Source organism: Dermacentor variabilis, chromosome 7 (genome assembly GCF_050947875.1).
Source record: "Dermacentor variabilis isolate Ectoservices chromosome 7, ASM5094787v1, whole genome shotgun sequence".
Taxonomy (NCBI): Eukaryota; Metazoa; Arthropoda; class Arachnida; order Ixodida; family Ixodidae; genus Dermacentor; species Dermacentor variabilis.
Genome location: NC_134574.1, coordinates 165896109 through 165918709, shown reverse-complemented (window position 1 = coordinate 165918709; position 22601 = coordinate 165896109). Strand labels below are relative to the sequence as shown.

General features: G+C 47.2%; 1 protein-coding gene across 5 annotated transcripts; it reads right to left on the bottom strand.

The window, feature by feature from the left end:
• LOC142588462 (uncharacterized) lies at positions 1-22567 on the bottom strand. 5 transcript variants are annotated; one of them, XM_075700226.1, is made up of 10 exons: positions 22012-22567; positions 20928-20969; positions 15954-16007; positions 14764-14802; positions 11247-11351; positions 9621-9689; positions 8864-8947; positions 5086-5163; positions 2535-2570; positions 1-403 (listed from the first exon to the last, which is right to left on the bottom strand). In XM_075700226.1, the coding sequence occupies exons 2-10, from the start codon at positions 20946-20948 to the stop codon at positions 116-118; spliced, it is 774 nt and encodes a 257-aa protein (XP_075556341.1). In that variant the 5' UTR covers positions 20949-20969; positions 22012-22567; the 3' UTR covers positions 1-115. The 5 variants fall into 5 exon arrangements, with proteins under 5 accessions (XP_075556341.1, XP_075556342.1, XP_075556343.1 ...); XM_075700227.1 differs by having other exon boundaries at positions 8867-8947; XM_075700228.1 differs by lacking the exon at positions 2535-2570.
• Positions 22568-22601: the final 34 nt, after the last annotated feature.

Here is a 22601-nt window from a genome sequence, read left to right as displayed (position 1 = left end):
CACAGTGCGCTGGAAGGCCTGCGCATCGGCGCATACAATGAATTGTTCGAGCCGCAGTCTTCGAGCCCCGCGGCTGCACTTTATTTCTCGCCTTTGCGGACCCGTGGCGGCGGTCTTAGGCCCAGTTAATGTCCTCGATGGAGAAGGCGAGCGAGAGTGCGAGCGCCGAGCATCCGACGCCCATGGCCATGAGCGTGACCGCGATGTTGATGGGATTGAAGCCCATGCGCGCGGAGACGCGGTCCTCGGGCCGGTCGGCTACGGCGTACATGATGATCATCAGGACGGCCACCAGGATGAAGTACGTGGCGAAGCAGAACGCCGTCACCGAGGTGGCCGCGATGATGCCTTTGTGCCGGATCACCTCGAGCCGCACAGCGCGAAGCCGCTCCCGGAACGCCATCTGGTGGGGGCAACGCGCGATGCGAGGTCGTTCCAGTTTTCATCTATGCTGCGGGTGTTATTCTGTATACACTGTCAAATTCCGCTATGTTGGTTCATATAGTGAAGGTGCTCACAGCGAGCACATATATACTATAAGAAAATTAAGCGACAGGTGGGTATTCAAAGAGCGCTGCGCTGACGGAAAGAAAATAATGAGGCAGTGGAGAACGACTGATTATGACGCATCGGCTGTCATGTTTTAAGCACGTGCCCACAGTTGATTGCCTCAAAATCCGGCCAGATGTTCATGATTCGATAGCGCGACGGAAGGTACATTTATTATACCGACAGACAGCACTCTTTCACTCTGTGTGTCTCTTATATGTCCTTCGTATATGTGTATGCGCTGTGAACACCACCGAAATAAACTGTTGCCTACTCACCCGAGCTTCGCCCGCCCTGTTACTGTAGTGAACCAATCAGAGGGCTCCTCCGGTTGGCCCTACGAGGGCCCCATGAGTCATTCGGAGATGGCGAATTTGACTCACGTGCTACTTATGAGCGACAATATGCAATTTCGCTTTGACATACGTCGTCGCTTCGGCGTGTAAAATGTGCTGGAAGCGATATTTATTCCGATCAAAAACGGGAAAAACGATGCTAACTTTTTTACACCCTTTGGCGCTTATCTTGTCCCTCCTACAGTAATCATCAGTCTTGCGTATACACTTCCCGTATTCCACGCACCGTGCTCGCTACCTACCTGTCATGGACGCCGTATACGTATACATATATCCATGCAATTAACGCCTCGCGCCTGCCGTTCCCGGGTCCTGAACAAGTCCACGGGAGCGCACTGCGCAAGATAAGTGACGGTAGTCGGTGGGTGAAGGTGCTCGCGCTTGAACTCAGCCGTGTGCACCAAAAGTTCGCACCCTTTGGGCCTTATCTCGTCCGACAACGATAACCGTCTCAGTCTTGCTAGCGTTTCCTTTATTGAAAACTCTGCGCTCGCTAATTTCCTGTCAGTAATGCAATGCCACGTTGATAACACTCATGCCATTCATGCCTGCAGTGATCGCTGTCTTGAGCAACGCCGTCGGCATCGTACAAGAGGCTAACGTAGACATGCCATATAGTGATTTCAGGCCTACCAGACTTGAAATGCGTGAGAACGATGCCGCTGACTGACGCAAATGTTTTGTAACGATTGGCGCTTTCTGGATTTCAGTAGATTTTGGGTTGCATTAGACCGTCCGTGCACGAGCACTCTTACGTTTTAATTCTTACGCCAAGCGATCAGATATTGAGAAGCCTTTCGAACTCACGCTGGCAATTCAGAGACGCCGCATGCTCTTCGTTGAATAAAAGCCGATACAGACAAAATAATTCACAACACGCACCTATACACACACCGCAGCTGATGATGCGCGCCGCATATTTGCGCAGCCTCTTCTTCGACGACCTCGTAAAAACTGACATCACGTAAATTTCACGCAGAACGTGACATCACGCAGAACGAGCTAAAACATCTCCAAATTGTCCTGCAGCACGCAAAGTCAAGCCGCTATAGGCGCCAGATCGCACGAGCCAGAGAGGAGGAAAGGCTCACTGCCAACACCTCTCTAGTTCTCTACAGGGTGTTGTCACTGCGCGCCCTTTCCTCCTCGCCCAACGTAAAGGTCCATTGACCAAGGCCACGATGGCAAGACGCGTGTTCGCCCTTACCGTTGTTACGAGTCCATGTAACATTGTACACCTCTCTCGAAAATGGATCTCTAGACAAGCCAAGAAACACGAGGATAAAAAAAGCACACACACAAGGAGGATCTGGGGTTCGTATTCTCGATGGATCACTTTCGGGGATATCGCTTCAACCGCGCGCGTTTATTGGCTTGGCCACTGACAACGTTCACAAAAGTTAATGTAGCTACATACCTGCCGAAAGTGATCCACCGCGAATTATCAAACAAAATTTCCATGCGGAAGGGATCATGCGCCCTAACAGCTATAGCATGCTGCGGGAATGCGATTCGCGGTTGTCGTTCAGTTTGCGGAGCCATGCGCAATATGCTGCGCCAGTATGACGTATGTATACCAGCGCACAATAAACGCGCGATCGAATGCGAGCATGCGCTGAAGATGCTTACGACGGAACTGGTCGTCGACGCCAGGTCGTCATCCTCCTGCAAGTGTGTACGTAAAACACAAAGCGGCCACCGCATTTAGAAAGTTACCGAATTTAATAGAACTTCTCTGTTCTATTAAAAAAAAATGAATCGATACTTCGGCGCCAACGAAAAGTTACTGCCGTCCGTCTACCAAGGGTAGTATTCTCGGGCGATCACTTTCGGATATAGTCTCACTTTCGCGAGATCTCGCGAATCTCAGCAACGGACGCGTCGAAGTATACACGGCCGACAGCGACCTTGGGCGTCGCGCGAAGATGGCGAGCTTGGCGCAGCCCTGCAGAAACGCTGTCGGCCCTATGCGCGGACGCGTCCGGTGCCGAATCACGGGAAATCTCGGAAGAGTGAAACTGTCTGCGAAAGTGATCGCCCGAGAACATGCCGCCCCAAATGTGCTCTCACCATCGTAGCCCACAGTCTCCGCCTCCGGTGTCGCAGCTTTTGTATACCGGTTTTGTCATTTTCAAAACGGCTGTGCGCGTGTTATTGTCATGGTCCAATTTCCTCGTATACGAGCGAGTTCATTTTGCAGCCGTCTCTTTCGGGCAAGTATCTTCGTATTTAATTAACCATTAAAGTGTTCAAGGTGATTAAGTGTTCAATGGGAAAGCTGCTTGTTACATGTTTACATGTAAGTTTCGAATCTATCGGTAAGTAGTAATGGTTGCTGGAAAATGAGTTCGGCGTTATTTCTAATATTGCTAATGACCGTACATCTAAAGTTATGTAAAACGTGAGAACATAGAGATAATATGCATTTAATGTAAATAATGGAGTTTGACGTCCCAAAGAAACGCTGGAGTCTGAGGTACACCTCGGTGCCTACATCCCGATTCACTCAAGGAGCCTGAGGTACTTTAACACACGTAAATTGAAGTACACGGGAGTTTTTCATTCGTCCCTATTCAAATGCGGCGGCCATGGCTATGAATTGTACACAAATCAATCAATCAATCAATCAATCAATCAATCAATCAATCAATCAATCAATCAATCAATCAATCAATCAATCAATCAATCTTTATGCATTTTGATTTTATTAGGAAACTAAGGTCGGCGAGATAAAAAGCAGTCCAAACGACTACTTGACAAGCCTCACCAACCACCCCCCTACCCCGCCCAAACAGGACAAAACATTGTTGACGGTACCTAAACAAAAACAAGCTAACCAAGCTTTTTTTCCCTCTCGATCACCAGTGTCAATTTGTTATGCAAGAAAAGTTAAATAAAAGTGGATTAATTAATTGATTAATTGGTTGATCGATAATTTGTTCTCATGGGGGCACCAACTAACCCAGCAACGTGTTCTTCCGTGTGGGGCAAAATTAAGCTGATCTTTCCAATGTTTTTTGTAGTATCATCTTTCGTGCCGTACATGCAGAAAGTGGTGCAGCTCAGATTTCTGCTGAGCAGAGTTCTTCACATACCCAGCTTGAATTGCGCTATTTTCGCATGTGAACTAAAATTAATAGTTATAACTATTTATTTAACAATATATAACATACGTATAACAATACGCAATCTGCGTATTGGCTATAGGTGAACATTGAGATTAGTCTCGCAAGTGACATTGCGCAACAGCTATTTGTTTTAAATATGCCCTGCGTAGAAAAGAAAAAAAAATCGTTACAGATAATCAATTCAGCGTTATATAAAGTAAAGCTACGCTACGCTACGAGACGCAGAAGTCATTTTACTTTGCTTCCCTTAAAAAAAAAAAGTTTGTAAATCCTCCTTTTTTTTCGTCGCTCGGTAGTCGAGTGGAACGACCCTGATAATAAGTGGGTTGAAGAGGACGACGTGGATCAATTTCAGGCTTTCATTCAACACACTATGTGAAGTCTGTTTCGTGCCAGTTCTTGCTTTTAATGCTTTGTACTTCCATAATTGTATTTACTGGTCATGTATGGTATCATTTTCATTTTTTTTTTCTTTATACGTTTACTGTTTTACAATTTCGATATGTACTGATGTCAACCCCGCCCTGCCACGGCGCCTAGCTAGCAGTATTGTAAATAAAATAAAATAAAATAAAAATAAACGTGTATCAATTCGACATACTTCGGTACGCTTCAAACACAATTTCTACAAGACGACGCGAAGCAAATCAAAGCACAATAATGTTCAACGTGTTGGTCACAAGTGCCCACTACACACGCCAGTGAATAACGATTGGGATCGTAAATGTGCCGGCACATTCTGGGTTTTTGTCATGTGCGATGACGACATAAGTGAATGCTGTATTGGGAACGGTTATGTGCCGTGAAGTACTAAGTGCTAGGTAGGAAAAATAAAAGTAAAATCGAGTCAACTGTTTCCAGAAAACGGTCTTGCATTCATCCCGAACGGGGCTCGGCATTCTTTTCACGCATGAATGACAAACTTCCTCGTACTATATACGACGGTTTTCTTCCTAGTAAAAAACGTATAAATAGAACCATGCAATCCGTTTATACTGCCCGGTGGCTGAGTCACGTCTGTGTGACTGCAGAAAAGAAAAGGGACCACTTACGTCAAAGAAACTGGGCGAAAATAGTCCTAGGCGGTTCTGCGATGACGTCGACTTTTTCGGCTTGCTGCCCATGATGATCTGCATGTGTTGAGAATTAAAACGGGGCGCTATATCACCCCCGTCAATCGCACTCGCCAGAGAGTTGCACGCAAAACACGGAACGCAGCAGATACTCCTTCCGCTTGTCGATTTCCATCGCATCTTTTCATCCACGCGCTTGCGCAAAGACCTTTCTCTTGTACAGCTTCCACGTCGCACCAACAGCGTCGTTGCTCCTGTCGCATCTTGGCACGTGATCAGGGGTCTTATCGACGCAGCGCCATTCACAAGGCGGGGAGCCACGTGCAAAGGTCGCGCGACCAAGTTTTCAGTCCGTGCTGCGGTCGAGAGGCCACGGCCGGACTGGAGGCAAGCGCGCTTAGCTCGCTTAAAAGTTGGGCCTTGTTTTGGCTCAGTCACTTCGCTCAGACACTCGTCGCTCGCTTTTTCAGCGCGACTGCAGTAGCAAATGTCCTTAACCAACCAGAGGCTTAGGAGGAGGCGTCGGAGTACGCGGGCAGTTATTTGACGCGTACATGGCTGGCATGAACTAAAGCCCCTTAACCTTCGTAAAGCAGCGGCACGCTTTGAAGAACGCCGCCTCCTCCTCGCGCGCTCTGGCCGAGGCCGACGCCGCGTCGCTATTGGCCTAATAGCATCACGTGGGCCCTCGCGCCGTGCACCAGCGCCATTTGAAGCGTCTACGGAGTAGCGAGGAGCGCATGTTGGCGCCGTTGCTACGCTCGACCAGTGTAGGCGGCGCCACGGTCGAGGAGGGAGCGTGAAAGAGAGGAGAAACGAGGAGGAGTGAAGGCGGAGGAGGAGAGTGTCGCTACTTTGTTAAGGGGCTTTAACATGAACAGGTGAAAGGCATCACTCGCGAGACACGGCGACAGACAAGTCGCGCCGAGCGGTGCGAAGATCGGTCGCCCTGAGTCGCTCTATGCCCGACCGTCACGGTCGGTCGCGCGACCTCTGTCAATCGCCGACATGAATGTCACTTCCGTTCCCGCGGAACTTAGACCATTCTTGAGAAGCGGTCGGATTGGCTAATGCAGCTTGAGTAGTATAGACGATATAGACCCGTTCTTGCCAGGCCATGCTGCCGTGTTTCTGTAGCTAGGTTACACTAACGTCGCCGTCTGTTCGCGCGGCACTACATTCTTTCTACCACGTTCTGCAATTTCCTTTCAAGATTTTCAACGCAAGCGTCCACACGCGCAGCCATATCTCGGAGGCCATGTTTCTGCCAATTGTGTAAGTGGCCTCTAGTGGGCTTGCAAGGCTACGATAAACTCTTCATACGTCAGTGTTTCTCAAACTTACCCAGTACCTGACCCCCTTTTTAGTTGTACCAAACCTACCATGAGGCCCCCCTAACCCCCCCCCCCCCACACACACAAACACACACACCTGTATAAGCCTTACCAAAATGAACCTTTTGGATGACATGGGTACATGTAAATTTTAATTTGTTTAAGAGACATTAAACACAGCAGGGAGCTACCCAAACTACTTGGTAATGTTTTTTTAACACTGACTCATTTGCTGGTCTACTCGAAGAGGCGCACATCACTTGAAAAAAAATTTAAATACTCGCTGACTAATTAACAAAATACAACTAATTGAGATTTTAAGTAATTACCTTATGACCCCTATTGCAAGTTACAAATACTAGCCATGGAGTTCGCAAGGCGGATTCACTTGGAACGAATTATCAGGATGACACCCGTTTCGAGATATTAATTCCCGAACTTTGCGGAGAAATGCACTGGTGTTCCAGTTACTTTTGTGCTTCAATGCCAAAACGACGTTTTGTCAAGAAAATGTCCCCTATGCAAGTGCGTGCTGTTATCCGGTATGAATGGGCACGTGGGACTAGTGCGCCCGTCATTCATGAATGTTTACAGATCGTGTATGGTAAAGAAGTCATGTCTCGGGGGATTGAATTGCAGGGCACCGAGTTTTACCAGAGTGGTGGTCTCTTCAAGCTGATTGCACGCTACAAGTGTCACAATGTCGGTGGCGACTATGTGGAAAAATAGTGCAAGGTGTATAGTTCATGTGCCACGGTGTATCTTTTTTTAAAATAAAGTTTCCGTGGGAAAATAAATGTCGAAACTTACTTTCGGAACGTACATCGCAGACAGACAGACAGACAGACAGACAGACAGACAGACAGACAGACAGACAGACAGACAGACAGACAGACAGACAGACAGACAGACAGACAGACAGACAGACAGACAGACAGACAGGCAGACAGACAGACAGACAGACAGACAGACAGACAGACAGACAGGCAGGCAGACAGACAGACAGACAGACAGACAGACAGACAGACAGACAGACAGACAGACAGACAGACAGACAGACAGACAGACAGACAGACGCAGACAGACAGACGCAGGTGAGGCAGGTGGTGAGACGCAGACAGACAGAGAGACACAGACAAACAGAGACAGACAGAGCAAGACACAGAAAAACAGATAGATATACAGACAGACTGACGGACGAAAAGTGCGTGAAGCACCCTGACGCATTAATAAACACCGCGCCCTGTTTGTCCTCTCTCTCTCCGCTCCTTTTATGCCAATGTCATCCTATCGTGTTCGCCCATTTCAGTAACGTCGGTGCCATGCGGTTTCGTAGATGGACCTTGCATTGAATTCTTAGTTACATGAAAGGGGGAACCCGACTGAAAGCTTCGCAGTTGAAGAAACTCACCGTGTTGGCTTTGCGGCTTTCGTGTCGCGCTGCTAAGCACCAGGTCTCAGTTTCGATTCGTGGTCGAGGCGGACGCATCTCGACGCGAGCGAAATGCAATGAACGCTCGTATACCGTGCAGTGGGTGCACGTTAAAGAACCACATGGTGGTCGCAATTAATCTGGTGTCCCTCACTACGGCGTGCTTCACATATAACCCCATATATTTAATGCGAAGACACTGTACGGGTCATGAGGAGGAAAAGCCGGCGCAGTTGTCGGCGTTGGCGTGACCACAAGATGGCCCGAAAGGGCTACGAACCCTCAACCTTTGGTGGGAGTCGAACCCACGACCTCCGGTGTTGATTAACGCGATGTTATGGCACAGTTAACTAAAGTAGAGTTAATTAAATGTAGGGTTAATTCAGATAGAATTCATTACGGCAGTCAACCCACGACCATTGGTGGGAGTCGAACCCACGACATATGGTCTAAATTATGATGAAGTTGATTAAGACAAATTAATTAAGATATAGTTAATTAGGTATTCGAACCCTCGGTCTTTGGTGAGAGCGAGTGGAGAGGGCGGAGCATGACGAAGACGTCAGTAAGAGCCACCACGAAACAAACAGCGCCTTGAAAGGTCCGGCAACGTTGGAGGGCCCACTTCCCAAAATCTAACCCGCTGATATCCGCAGAAAGGGGAAAGGGGCGGCGTCCGGGTAGGCTGCCTTGCGGAGACTATAGCGGCCTAACGTCACGCTGCACCTCCTAGTATTTTTCCTTCTTGCATGCCCAGCGTACTCTTTCTCTCGCTACACTCATGACTCCCACTGTGGATCAACCGCTGCATCGACAGATTTAGCTTCTGTGGTCCTAATAGCACGAAGCCCCCGTGCAACGAACGCGAAACCTTCAAAGTACGACCCTGGCTGGTGTGCCCGCACATGCTACGGCAGCATATGCAGTAACGCCAACCCTGGTCGCTGGCTGGCGACAGCGCGCCATGCGGAATCAGCCGGCGTGTACCAACCACCTCAAGTTTCTTTTGCGGCGGCGCCGCCGGCGGAGATGCAGGTCCCGGCGGGCTCAGCACGCGCTGCAGTGCAGAGGCCGTCTGCGCACGAAGAAAGAAAACGGCACAGGCACGTGAGTGAGGTGTCCCAAATTTCAAACTCTTTGCGAGTGTTCGGCCACTGCGCAGAAGTCGCCAAAGCTCGATATGGTGAGCATTGACTCTTTTGCAACCCCATCTTTCAACTTCAAGTTTGGTTTTCTTAAACAGCCGGAGGGGAGCAGCCGCATAAAAGCTGCTGCGCTGAGCAGCTCGTCGGAAGCGACTATCTCTTTCTTTGGCAGCAGTGGACAGCGTTGATATGGATTCACACAAACATGTGATAAAAAATAAAAGCGGAAAAATAATATGGGTACGCCTGCTTCACATGCGTTATAGTGTACGTGTGCACGTAAATCTAGGTGTACATATTTCTGCTTAGCATCAAATAGAAAAATAGCGACGTTGCATACTTACAACGGCAAAATGAGATCATTTCAATCACGTCAATCGATCACTTCAATCAATAAACAAAGCTACTCCCTAAAAGACGCTGTCAAAATCCACGATATCACTGGCAGTAGTGCCAGAAGTTCAAGGTGGCGTCGCCACCGGTACTTATTTATCTTTTTTTTTCGTTCCTGCGTCACGCCTTTGTGCACTGAAAGGTTAGCTTTTCTGTTAGGCTCAGCAGCGTAGGGTATAGCAAAAGGTATTCGCTGCCAAGTGGCGTTACCATGGAAGCGTCGTTGCTGTCCTTGGCTGCCCTCGAACCGCACAGCGCCTCCTTCGACAGGTTGTGCTCCTGCAAAGCAGAAGTGCAATGCAGCATAACCACCCGCGTACAAGAGGCGCTGTGCTTCGCATGTCGCACCACCGTCAAGTCTCGAAAGCTTCGCAATGCGAACACATCTCTCAAGCTATATACATTTAGTACATTCGGGCTGCCGTATCCGTCGCTTTCATTATGACGGCAGTGACTTGACCAGTCACACTAGTAGCCCTGCGGCAGCTGTGACTTCAAGACTTCTTTTTTCTCGCTTAAATTTCAAGTACACACCAAATAGAAGTCGAAAGCGTCGGATCTGTGGTCACTTTTTTCACAGTACAATTATTTCCAGGCGCCTGCTGGATCACGTCACTGCCTCACGCGCCCATATTCGCAAAGGTGCCTCAACTCTAAATCAAGCCCGGTCCTCTAGATTAGATGCATAGGTAGCTTTCATGCAATTATGTGCTTGCATCCTTAAGTGGGTGGGTGGGTGGATGGATGGATGGATGGATGGATCCATCCATCCATCCATCCGCCCGTCCGTCCGTCCATCCATCCATCCATCCATCCATCCATCCATCCATCCATCCATCCATCCATCCATCCATCCATCCATCCATCCATCCATCCATCCATCCATCCATTTATCTCACTACTTATTTAAGGATGCGAGCACACACTTGCGTGAAATGAGAGCTCCCTAACGTCTCTCTGCTCATGGTAACGTTAACTGCTCGCGGTCGAGATAAACAAGAGACGTTCAGGGTGTTGATGAAACAAACAAACAAACAAACAAACAAACCATGAAACAGATGCAGTCGGTGTCGTTACAGACCAAGACAATGTTACAATATAGAGACAGTTACTTTAAAGACGGAAAAGAGTATAAAGCAGATATAGGCAATATTCTATAGTCGGGTACAACTCAAGAAGGAAGGATAGGTCCCGCCCAGATGATTGAAGAGCGGCAGCCGATTTCCTCCGCGACTAAAGAAATAGTCCCGCTGACGCGACTCGGCCCAGTTCGAAGCGCGAGCTGCCATGTTCTCCGTCGGCGGGGTAACCCGCCGTCCAGCTCATGACGTCAGTCTAGAGTGCGCGCCCATTGGAGGAGGATCGCGTGCATCCGCCTCTGAGGGGCAAATGCCGCTGTCTTCTAAGTTGCACCTGACTATAGACTGCGACATACTTTGCCGATTAGCTCAAGCAGGCTCGCCGACTACGAGTTGCAGCCCTGTTTCAAAGGGGACATCATCATCATCACCACCACCTAAATTGGGGATACTGCCAAACTCCGCCATATTGTCGAAATCATCATCTCGTCACTTCTGATTGGCTCACGGGGCTGCTACAACCTCTCTCATTGGCTCAAACCACCACCATTGCAGAATTTGGATACATGACAATGTCTAACATAGCCACTTGGTCTGCCGGTGTGTTTATTCGAAGTGACGCGCCAATAAGCTGGGAAACATTGAGCAGAACGAAAGTGAGGAAGCTGTTGGCGGATTCCCTCTGTCGTCTGCCTCTTCCACCGCCAGCACAATGTTCCATGTACGACAAGCACGGGCCCGAGCGCGCTTTACTCACCAACGGCGTCGCCACTGTGTCGATCGTCGGGCTCTTCGCCGATGGGGGCACCAGCGTTGTCGGGGGTGACAGGTGGGGCGCTGCACCGCCGGCAGCCGTCACCGACTGCGAAACAAGCATCGATCCAGAGATCCGAGAGGACACGTGGTTTGTTTCAGGGCTAGACGGACACGACTATTGCGTGCAGTACGACATTTGCTGAAATGGTAGGCACGCAGGGAAAGGCGAGTGTATCGGGCGCTTCCATACGTGCAAAATTTAGTTTATTCACTGCTTAATAAATTGACACAAAGGAGAAGCACTGAGTTTCGCTGTACAGTAGTCGATTACCTTTCAAGGGTATTGTGGATAGGCTACATATAGTGTCGCTTTGTTAACCTTAAAGGGCCACTAAAGAGAAACAATGAATCAGCTTAGACAAACAAACACTTGTTTGAGGACCCCGCAGGCAGTCCCTTCAAAATAATAGTTTGAGTATTGGATGTGAAAATGAAAGTCGAAGTATCAGTATTTGAATTCCGCGCCGAAACCCCGACGCCGCTACATCAGTTTGACGTCAGGGATTCTAAACTATGTTATCGCATTTGGGCTGCGTTGGCCGAGTGAAGGTTCCTGAAACTTGCCATGTGTAATATTTGGTTCCTTTAGAACACAATGTAGTCAATCTGTACCAATATATAATTAAGTAGGTCCTAGAAGATGTCATCAAAATCCATGACGGCACCGCGACCAGGTGCGGAAACTTCAAGGAGGCGTCGCCACCCGTCTTTCGTTCTTGCGCTTTTTCTCGCTTACCAAGAGTCTTATCGTAGTAAGAGTGGTGTTTTTGGCATCGTAGAAAGGTAATTTACTGATGCAGAAGAAATCATTTTTCTCGTTAGTGTCCCTTTAAGAAGTAGTGGCAGATACACTGCTGTTAAACTTTGAAAAGTTGTATACATATACCAGCCAATAACGTTCGCTCATTCCCGCGACGTCACGGCAGATCCACAGAGGGCTGGCGTAGTGCGGTGTTGTGGGCGGATTTTTAAATGTATTTTTAGATTTTTTCTGCAGCATTATCCTGGCGCAGGCTAGATGAAAAAAAGTGTGGTCTATAGGTGCTGCTGTGTGTGTATGTGAGTGCGTATGTGTGTGTGTGGGGGAGCTGGGGGGGGGGGGGCACAGCGCTTTGTGCGTGGATGGAAGCTAGACACACTATAAAGGGAAACATTAAATTCAGCTGTATTATTAAATTACAATTCCTGTATGTCAAACAGCACCACTAATACAGCAGTCATGATCCAGACCAGAGAAGAAAACGAGAAAATTTCTGCAAGGCTTAAGCCTACCTAAGGCCGAGATAAAGTAGAGTTAAAACAAAACACAACAAAAAGTTTACAGTCACTTTAGCATACGCTAAAGAGGATGAAGGCGGAAGCATGCGCGCTCACGCGGCATTCATTGCATTACCTGACATTCGCATTCGAATGTGTTGTTACTCCTTATTACTTTCTCACACCTAAGGTCATGGGTTCGAGTGCCTCAGTTAACTCTACCTTAATTGACTGCGCATTAATTAAGTTCGCCCTGATTAAGACCAAAGGTCGCGGGTTCCACTCCAACCAAATGTCGTGGTTTCGAGTACCTTAATTAACTTCGCCTTAACAAACACCAAAGGTAGTGGGTTCTACTCTCGACCTTCATGATGTCAATTGGAATCCAACTTGAAGGCCGGTTTCCAAGTGGGTTCGACTCCAACCAAACGTCAATCGTTTGACTCCCACCAAAGGTCGTGGGCTCTATTGCCTTAATTAACTCTAGCTTAATTACATGTGCTTTAATTAACTTCGCCCTAACGAACACCAATGGTCGCGGGTTCGACTCTCGATCTTCACGATGTTAATTGGAATCTTACTTGGAGAGGCCTGTTCGCCCATATCTCCATGTTGGGTCGTGATTTCGACTGTCTTAACTAAATTCGCCTCAATTAACACCAAAGCTAGTGGATTCGACTCACGACCTTCACGATATCCATAGGAATCTAACTTACGGTCTGTTTATAAAGCTTTCTATAATGAAATTGATGACCTAATTCACCTTAATTAACACCAAAGGTCGTGGGTTCGACTCCGCCCAAAGATCGCAGGCTCAACTCCCTATGAATTTTGGTGCCAAGAATTTCGGTGCATAACGCCGGACATCGGATTTTTCTACCCAAGGCTTTCGCCTTAAAAGAAGATGAAACTCTACCGGCAACGCCACATTGAAGCTCCCGTTTCGTGACGCCACGTTCAAAGGGAACCAAAAGCTCAGCCTAACAAGTTTTGAGAGTTTCCGCTTCAGTATAAACGGCCCAAAAGCGAAAAATAGTTCGACATTTGTGACGTCACACCTATGTACAGGCGCTACGAGTGGTTCGGGCGAGAAATTCAATATATTGAAGCCTGCATCATTAACTGCGTTAGTAATTAACCCTTATTCACCAAATAAACACAACTGGGGTTCTCAGAAACTTACTTTATCATTTCAGATTAATTTAGTGTTGCCTCTTCAGTGTAACTTTAAGTTCCAACCTGACCTATTTCTCCTCATATTCCTCTTTCTATTCCCCTTTCCCCCACCCCCAGTGTAAGGTAGCAAACCGGATGCTCTTCTGGTTGACCTCCCTGCCTTTCCTATCCTTGTTTTCTCTCTCTCTCTCTCTGACTTATATCGAGCGAGAAGAATAGGAATAACCGAAAGGCTCTAGTTTTCGTCTTGTCCAACCAGATGAAGCCAACATAAGACAGGGAAAACATAGGGAAAATCACTTGTTCTTTTTAACTGAAACGTAGAAATAAATAAATTCCGGCAGAACTCACCTCACGATGACCGCCGACGTTAATGCGCAATTACCCTTTCAGCAACGCAGCGACACTCTTGTGTTTCCACCGTCGGTATACGCGTCATGTATGAGCCGTGTACACAGTCAGGATCCTCTCTCTTACTGCCTCCCCCCCCCCCCCCCGTTCCCATCTTGCGAGATTGCACCGAGATTGCACCGGTGGCGCGCCACTGCGCGCATGCGCAGAGGATTGTTCTCTCGCGGCCCGCGGGTGTCAGTGGCGCAACCAGTGCGTGCGAACGCGGGTTCGAATTCACCCGGCACCGGAAAACGTTTCCTTTTTACTTAAGCGAACAGTGGCGTTAAAGAGGTTAGAAAGTTATAGACACAAAGGGACCGAAGTAGGCTAAGAATGCCAATCGCATTAATAAGGCGAATAAAAGGGGAAAAGACAACCTGCAACCTGGTGGGAGCCGGACCCACATCGGCACGGCAGAACTCTGCCCCCACATCTACCGCATCACACGTGCAACAATGCTCTATAAAGGGAGCTACGGCGGCGGCTGTCTCCCTGTTGCACTTCCTTGTGTATTTGTGCGCGTGCATGGCGCTGGAAGTATTTTATATTGGTTCACCGTCTGTTGGCTTCATATGGCTGTGACATGGCTTACGGCTACAGTATACATCACTCGCTTTCTGAGAGCCTCTTACTTCTGCAGTAGCAGCAGCGTGCGCCGCCTGGGAAGTCGTCTGAAAGAGGGAGACATGAATAAACAAGACTTTTCGAGACGGTATGTTTCAATATTTTATATTGATCATTATTTGTTGCCATTTATGTGCTGCACGTTTGCCGCGCCTATGTGTGCTGTGGAGCAGCCGAATGTGATAGGCACATGCATTCACGTGCGATTAGCTATCCACGAGACGACGTAATATTACATCACAAGAGGAAAGCACTGCGCAACCCTAAATACGTGGGAACGGGCCAATGGCTTTGCCCAGCATTACTCGCCGCGGTGACTCAATGGCGTTCTGCAGCTGAGCACTAGTTAGCGGGTTCGAATCCCGGCGCATTCCGATGCGGGCTAAATGCAAAATAATAAAAATTGCTCGTGTACCGTGCTTTCGGTGCATGTTAAAGAATTCTGGGTGGTCAAAATTAATCCGGAGCCCCCACTACGGTGTTTTCCTCCTGACCAACTGTGAAGTTTCGGAACGTTAAACCCCGTGTTTTTTCGCCCATTATCCACTTTGTAAGCCGTTTGTAGTGGGTTTTAGTGCAATATATTTGGTTAGTTTCTCTGAATTCACCTGATTATTCCGCAATTGCGCCAACTTTATTTATTTGAGGTTTCATTCCCGCTCAGGGGACTGGGCTCTTGCCGCAATTGTATCAAACGCACCGTGGGTGGTTACGAGCAATTAGCGATGCTGTGATAATTTCTTGTGGCACCCATGATCAAGGCAGGCCTTTAAAATTCCCAGTACATGTGATATGTAATATCTCCTGCACCCCTGCAAAGTTGTATCCCATACGACTTGTAGCTTTATTTCGACCATTCAATCGGAACTTGTTTTCTTATATTTTTTGCCTACCTTCGTTTTTTTTTTTCGACTCGAAAAGTGATTTTAGCAACATTTACAGCTTCATTGTAATACACGACCCACATCTGTCTTAGACTACACGTCACTGCAATTAGAATCACGCCTATAAGATGGACTATTACGGTGCAGTGCTAACTGCCTTGTCAGGTTGCAAGAATGGTATCTTGCCCTATACGGCACTCTGTCATTCAACGAAGGAAGCAGAAGCGAGATGCTTTCTAGTGGAAAAATAATTTTCCCCGAATAATGAAAGTATGGCATAGCAATATCTCATCTAAGAATATGATGCGACTCACAAGTTCATATTCCCCGATCGCGGCTTTTATGTCACTTGGATGCGGCTTGGCGTCCTTGGAAGCAACAAGACACAACAACATATCGCTTGAGTGTTTTACGGCCGGAAAACGTCACATGGCATGGTGGAAACGACACAAGGCACGTATATAATGCTGTACGGGACGTTCTTTACAATACATGTGTATAGTGATAACCACTGTTAATTAAGGACACACTGAAAAAAGAAAAAGCGGTATCCCTTTAGACTGGTACAAAGTACTGGCGTTGACCGTGCTAGCAGGGAAACTTGAAGTCAAACATACGCCGATGACTTCAGTGCGACGCCACGGATTTCGTACCATTCTGGCATACTTTGCACCGTTATATTGCACAATAAAATGTGTGGGATGTAGGAGGTGTATCACGAGATTCATGACAAAACTGGCTTCTCAAGTGTTGCGTACGTTTTTTTCATGCACCGCAAGTCGTCACGCGCTAATCATTATAAAATAGTACGACCTTACTTAGCCCTTACGAAGGTATTTTTTTTAATCATGTCATTCTTTCCTATTACATGTGAGGACATGGAATCGTTCGTATGCAAATAGTGCTTAATGCACGACCATTACATCACCTGAAAAAAATGTAGCTAACCCATCTCTTGTAAAACCTCTCCCGCTTGGGCAGTACTGCTACGTACCTCTAGTGTAAATAAATAAATAAATAAATAAATAAATAAATAAATAAATAAATAAATTAATTAATTAAATACCAAATGACCGAGGCGTTATCTTTACTTACTTTAGAACGCAATGTCATCGGTCTTTATCGATAAACATGTTTAACTAACCCTGAACAAGTGCTGTCGCAGTTTATGACACCACGGAGAGCTTGTTCGGGAATATTGAAGGAGTACTGACATGACATTTCTTAGTTTTCATTTTTTGTTTTGAACGAATGTCTTCAACTTCTAAACACTAGGAAAAACAAAATACTGGAAAGCCTCAGAGTGTCCTAGATAGAGCTCACCGTAACAGCTTTTCTACGTCATCAGTTTCGTTTCTCAGAAGGTGGTGTGTGTCCTGACGTCATGACACAAAGTGTGGTCACGTGATAGAGCAGGACATCGTGACGTTTTAACACTCGCTCCGGGCTCGCTTGTGCAGTCGTGTGCTATGCTGCTATTCGAGAAAATTCGAGAAAGTGTGGCAGCTAAGCACGTTGTTGGTTGCTGTACGTGTCGTGGTGACTCAGTGGATATGACGTCGTCCTGCTAAGCACGAGGACGTCATAGCCACTGAGTCAGCCAACAAATGCCAATAGCCAGTCGCCGTCGGGTTCGATACCCAACTGCGGCCGCCGCATTTCGATGGGGGTCAAAATGAAAAAAAAAAAAAGGCGCACGCAGTTATGTGTGCGTAAATTTGGATGCACTTTGAATATTTAGCTCGAGAGCTCCCGTCTAAATGCGCAGGGAACGGAGAAATTGTTTTTCTCGACAACAACAGGACAAATTTTCATTAGGTTTGTTGCACTTAAAAGACGAAGTTAAAATATAGTAATCGTAGGGAAGAAATTACACTTTATGTCATCAATGTTCAAAGAAAAATTCTTGAAAACTGCAAAATTGGGGGGGGGGGGGGCAACTATCAATAAATCAATTGTTGGTTGACACTTGTGATTATTGGTACACGTAATCATGAAGGTTTTTCTGCGCATACCGCAACTGCTATACATGGATGCACAGGAATAACAAGTCACACGCAGCGTCCACAAGTACTATAGTTGCGTATATTCGTGATAAATTACGGAATTTCATGTGCCTAAACCACGATGTGATTATGAGGCACGCCGCGTTAGGGGACTCTGGATTAATTTTGACCACCTGGGGTTCTTTTAACGTGCACATAAATCAAGTAGGCGCAAGAGCTTTTTTTTTTTTTTTTTTTTTTTTTTGCATTCTTCCCGCCAGCGAGATCCGGCTGCCTAGGCCGGGATCGAACTGCGTGTTCAATAGCGCAACGTCATAGCCACTGAGCTACTGCAGAGGGTGCAATAAATGAAAAAAAAAAACGGTATTAAAATTTTGTAAACCGCCCCCTATAATACATTAAAAGCGTATACCGCCTTAGAAGCTCTTCAAGATGCAGTTTACGGAACTGCGATATCTGGTCTTGGTGCAATATGTTACAGATTCGTAAACTTCGCCCTTCAATTTTTTGGAGCTTTCCGATTTTCAGCAATTTTCGTTAAAAAAGATCGAAGCCGTAAATAAAAGTTTTGTTTTCTACATTGCCAGCATGTGACTTTCTCGAACGCAACATATATTTTGTTTCAATCTCACGAAAACATTCCCGCCTTTTACATTTGAATAAGCAAGTTGGCATTCGCCGCAAAATAAAGATTTCTCTCAAATAACTCCAAGTTGGAAAAAAATAAGCCTGAGCCCTCCATTATATACGTCGTCTTTCATATTTCTGCATGGTGTTGCTTTGGTACGGTAAACCCCTTGAAACAATCAATCGATTGTGGTTTCGTACAATGCTAAGCGCACGAAGGAACAAACTGCGACTGTCGAAAATGGCAGAATACGGGAACGCATGCGCAACACGTTTCCTGCGCCGGGGGTTCCAGTAAATAGGCTTCCTCTATTGTTCTGTCAAGGATTGCACGATAACCTTTTCGCGCGCTTTGGCGCGTACGGCAACAACAATGCGCGTCGGTCGCTCTTGTTGACTTCAGTCGTTCGCAGGGCACGAACGAGATGAAACGAGCACCGCGTCTCGCCGACGAAAAATGTACGTGGCTGCCAGCACGACGGCAACGACGACATCAGTGAGATTATAATGAGGTATACTGTGTGACAGTACAGGATTGGTGGCTTCAAACGTGCGAAGTTATACAGCGGCATCGATTCTTGGCTTTCTTTGCTGCCAATTATATGCTGCAAGTGACAACTGTCCGGCTCCTTCGCTGACATTCATGACGTAGTCTAGAGGAGACTCGAAACTTATATCGGTACACGGCGACTTCGATTCTAGACTTTTGCTGCCGACTATGCGTGCAGTAAGGCTTTCGCCTGGCGCTTTCACCAACAGAAATACCTCTGTGGCTACCAAAAACAACTCAAACGTCAGTGAGCTCCATGACGTACTTCGCTCGCATGTCAGGGGCCTTCCCATAGCACGAGGGAGGCGGGGGGGAATAGGGAACTTTTCATTGTGCTAGTCAGGGAAAAAATACTTTATAGGAGAGAGCAATTGGCGTCATCGTCAGACGGTCTTCGCAAGTAAGCCTCCTTCTGACGCCGTCCTCTCTGCGATTTCTCTCGTGGAATCATAGGAAATGCGCATGTGGGGCGTTGAATCCTGGCAACAGCACGGCCTGTATACCTGTACGTGGCTCGGTTCGTGGTATACAGTGTGCCGCTGGCCTCCAGAGCTCCCGTCACTTTGCCCAGCCCGTGCCGCTCACTTTCAGCTGGCCGAATTTTATGCATGTTCTCGGCCTCGATGCTGTTGCTACGGCAACACTGGCCCCGGTGCGTCCGCAGAATTAGCAGTGCATGCGCTACGTGTTACAACTTCCGAGCGGCGCAGTATAGACAAGCAAGTGACGAACCAAGCGCAGCCACGCGGGATTATTGAAACAACGACTTATCACGTGCTTTAACGCCAAAGCGTTCTCTGCCGAGCTCCAGCAAAAATCTGACCCGTGTACATATGTCGCACGATCATCATCACGGAAATTTCCTGGCCTTCCCGCGATATACTGCTCGACGTGTCGCTAGTGTAACTGGTATTAGGATGAAATTTGAACGTCTTGGCAAATGGTATACGGGGAATCACGATATCACAAATCTGCCAGAGACAATAGTTTAGCCCGGAACAATGAGGCTTCATTTTTTCAATTATTCTCGAATTTATATTCACAGAGCAAAAGCAGTTGAACAAGGACCGGCTTCCAGATAGCGTGACATTCTTTTAGGGGTCAAGTAGAGGCAACTGCAGCTCACAAAGGGAGTTTGTACCCCAATGGCAAACGTGTCACCACCCTAAACGGTGGGAACTGGCACTGCCCCTAGATTTGGAAACCAGGACGGGGAAACGGACGGGGAAGGACACGGACGTGGTCTCGCGGGCGTGTCGGGAGGAGTTGCTGTACAGGGCGCAGGGAAAGGCCCCGCCAAGTTCGCTGTTTTTCCACCGGATGCTTGCATTCAGCTCAGAGGTGACACAGGATAAGTGCGCTCGCTAAATGTGTGTGTGTACACCTTTGAACATTTTCTATGGGCGCACGATGCCGCGGCTGCTCTAACGACGCAGCTTTGCTACATTCGCTGTTTCGTAGGATATGACGCCCGGCATGCAGCCTCCGGGGTGCTGTTTACGCTGCGCAGAGGCACAGGCCTCGCGTGCTTGCTATCGCTGTCATAGCTACGCTCTTCGAGCGAAACTGTAATTAAAAAAAAAACTGTGGACGTTTATGGACCTGTATTTATGAATGTGCAACAAAGCTGCCACTGCTTCGAATAACGTTTAGCTTTTGTGTTATGGCCAAGTCCTCTGAAAACTGGATGAACCAGCTTTTAATGACGAGGGTTCAAATTGTTGCGTGACGCTTCCTCCTAGTTTCCTTGTCTTTCCTCCATGGCCATGGGCTCCATGGGCAGCAATATGTTGCATCATTGACGCTGCATCTTGTAGAAGCTAGGCGAGCTCCCTTGCACAATCAGTATGTGGAAAGTTGGGCTAGTTGGTGAGTAATCATCATACCTTGCTGGTGAAGCAGTGAACTGACACGGACACAGTGAAGACACACAAGAAAAGACGACACTCGCTGCATAAGTTGCACAATTTGCATAAGTTGTTGCAGAAGTTATATTGCGTTTTTAGTGTTCTTTTGCAGCATTCAATGAACTATATGTTGAAATTCAAGCAAATGACATGCATGACTTTTATATTAAAGATTCGCTAAAGGCGCACTACACTCACTTTTTCCGGGGACTGCGCCATGTTGTTGGTAAGGCGACGTGACTGCAAGGAGAAGAAAACACACCGTGGAGCGACAGCCACACCAAGGAACATACATGCCAATTTAAAAGATCATTCCGTGCTTAGTACGCTCATGAATGGAAAAAATTGGCGTCTGTCTGATCATAGCTTATTAGTGCTATATATAGCAGGGATGACCAAAGTCTCGCGGGTTCAAGTGCGGCTCGCGGCCTCTCTGACATCTGTAACCCCCCGCCCTTTCTCTCTCTTAATCTCTGCATCTAAAGACTTGCTTCCTTTGCGTTCTAGAAGAGGCACATACACAGGCAGCCAAACTTCAAGGTGCTTCTTGCTTCAAGAATGGGGAAGCGCGATGTAGAGGCACAATGAGCAATCGCTGCATGAGTGGCATTCACTGTGACCACCAGCTTTGTCGGATGAAATAGCAATAAAATTACCTCGCCGCCATTTTTTACCGCAGCTCTAGACTAAAAAAGATTATTTTTATGGCTATCTTCGTATATGCCTGTCTGGTTACTCTTGCTATATAGCTTCAGTTAACTTGTCAACACTCTCGTTTTAACAGTAAATCATCAATGTATTTCACGAATGATACTGAAGAAGTATTTTGCCAGAGTTAATTCGAGAGAAGCGTGTCATTGACATAACCTCAAGGGCACTGAGATCTGCAGTACAAGTAAAATACTGCTGGTTTAAGCAAATACAGCTGATGCAATAATTGCGCTGTCTGCCACAGGCTGATTTTAATAAATCTGTCTCCACGAATAAAGAAAAAAAAAACGGTCACCCGATATATCCCCCAAAACTGGGCAACTATGTCTTATTTCTATAATTTTATGATCACTACAGCTGACCGAAGGCAGCAGCACTGTCAATTTTCCATAGGCACAGAACCATGGTAGTGAGCACACCGGAAGCTGTTGCTGTTGCTATAATGGCGTATAAGCACAGAGTTCTTCGTAGAACACAGACGTTCCGCTGCGCCTGGGAGCCACCGTTATTGTGGCTTAACCCGCGGTTTTTGCTGATATAGCAGTGAGGACCACGGAGTAAACGTACGTACCTCCGCTTGTGTTGGATCTTCTTGTTCACGCGCACTTTTTAGTCACGCGCTGCATTCACCTCGTCTTCCTTGGCGGTTGCCACCGATCATCAACAGAACTACGCTGAAGAGCCATCCACAAACTTCGTCTCTGCCCGTTTCTCATATGTTGTGTTATGCAAGGCTGCCTTGTCGGAGGACAAATAAACGCGTGACAAATCGGACATCATGAAATTCAAGTTCTTGCTCGGTGTTCAACTGGACACCTAGGCGCTCAGTACACTTTACTGTTGTCGCAAATGCTATTGAATTAAACATATAGAGCTCACTCTAAGGAGTATCAACATCACTCTTGGGAGCTACTACGGGAATACTCAACGCGCGACTAACTATTCCACTGCACCACCACTTCGATCTGTGCGACGCTTACTGCGCTTACGAAGGAGTGCGAAAAAAAAAGAAAAAGAACATGGCTGTGGAACCTGCATCGTTTCGAGTGGCTTATTTCGCTGCAGTGTTTTTCACACTTAATCACAGAATACTAAAAAGAATTCTGGAAGCGAAAGCTAGCTAAAGTTATCAATTTAAACTGCGCGCGCTTTTTCAAACGT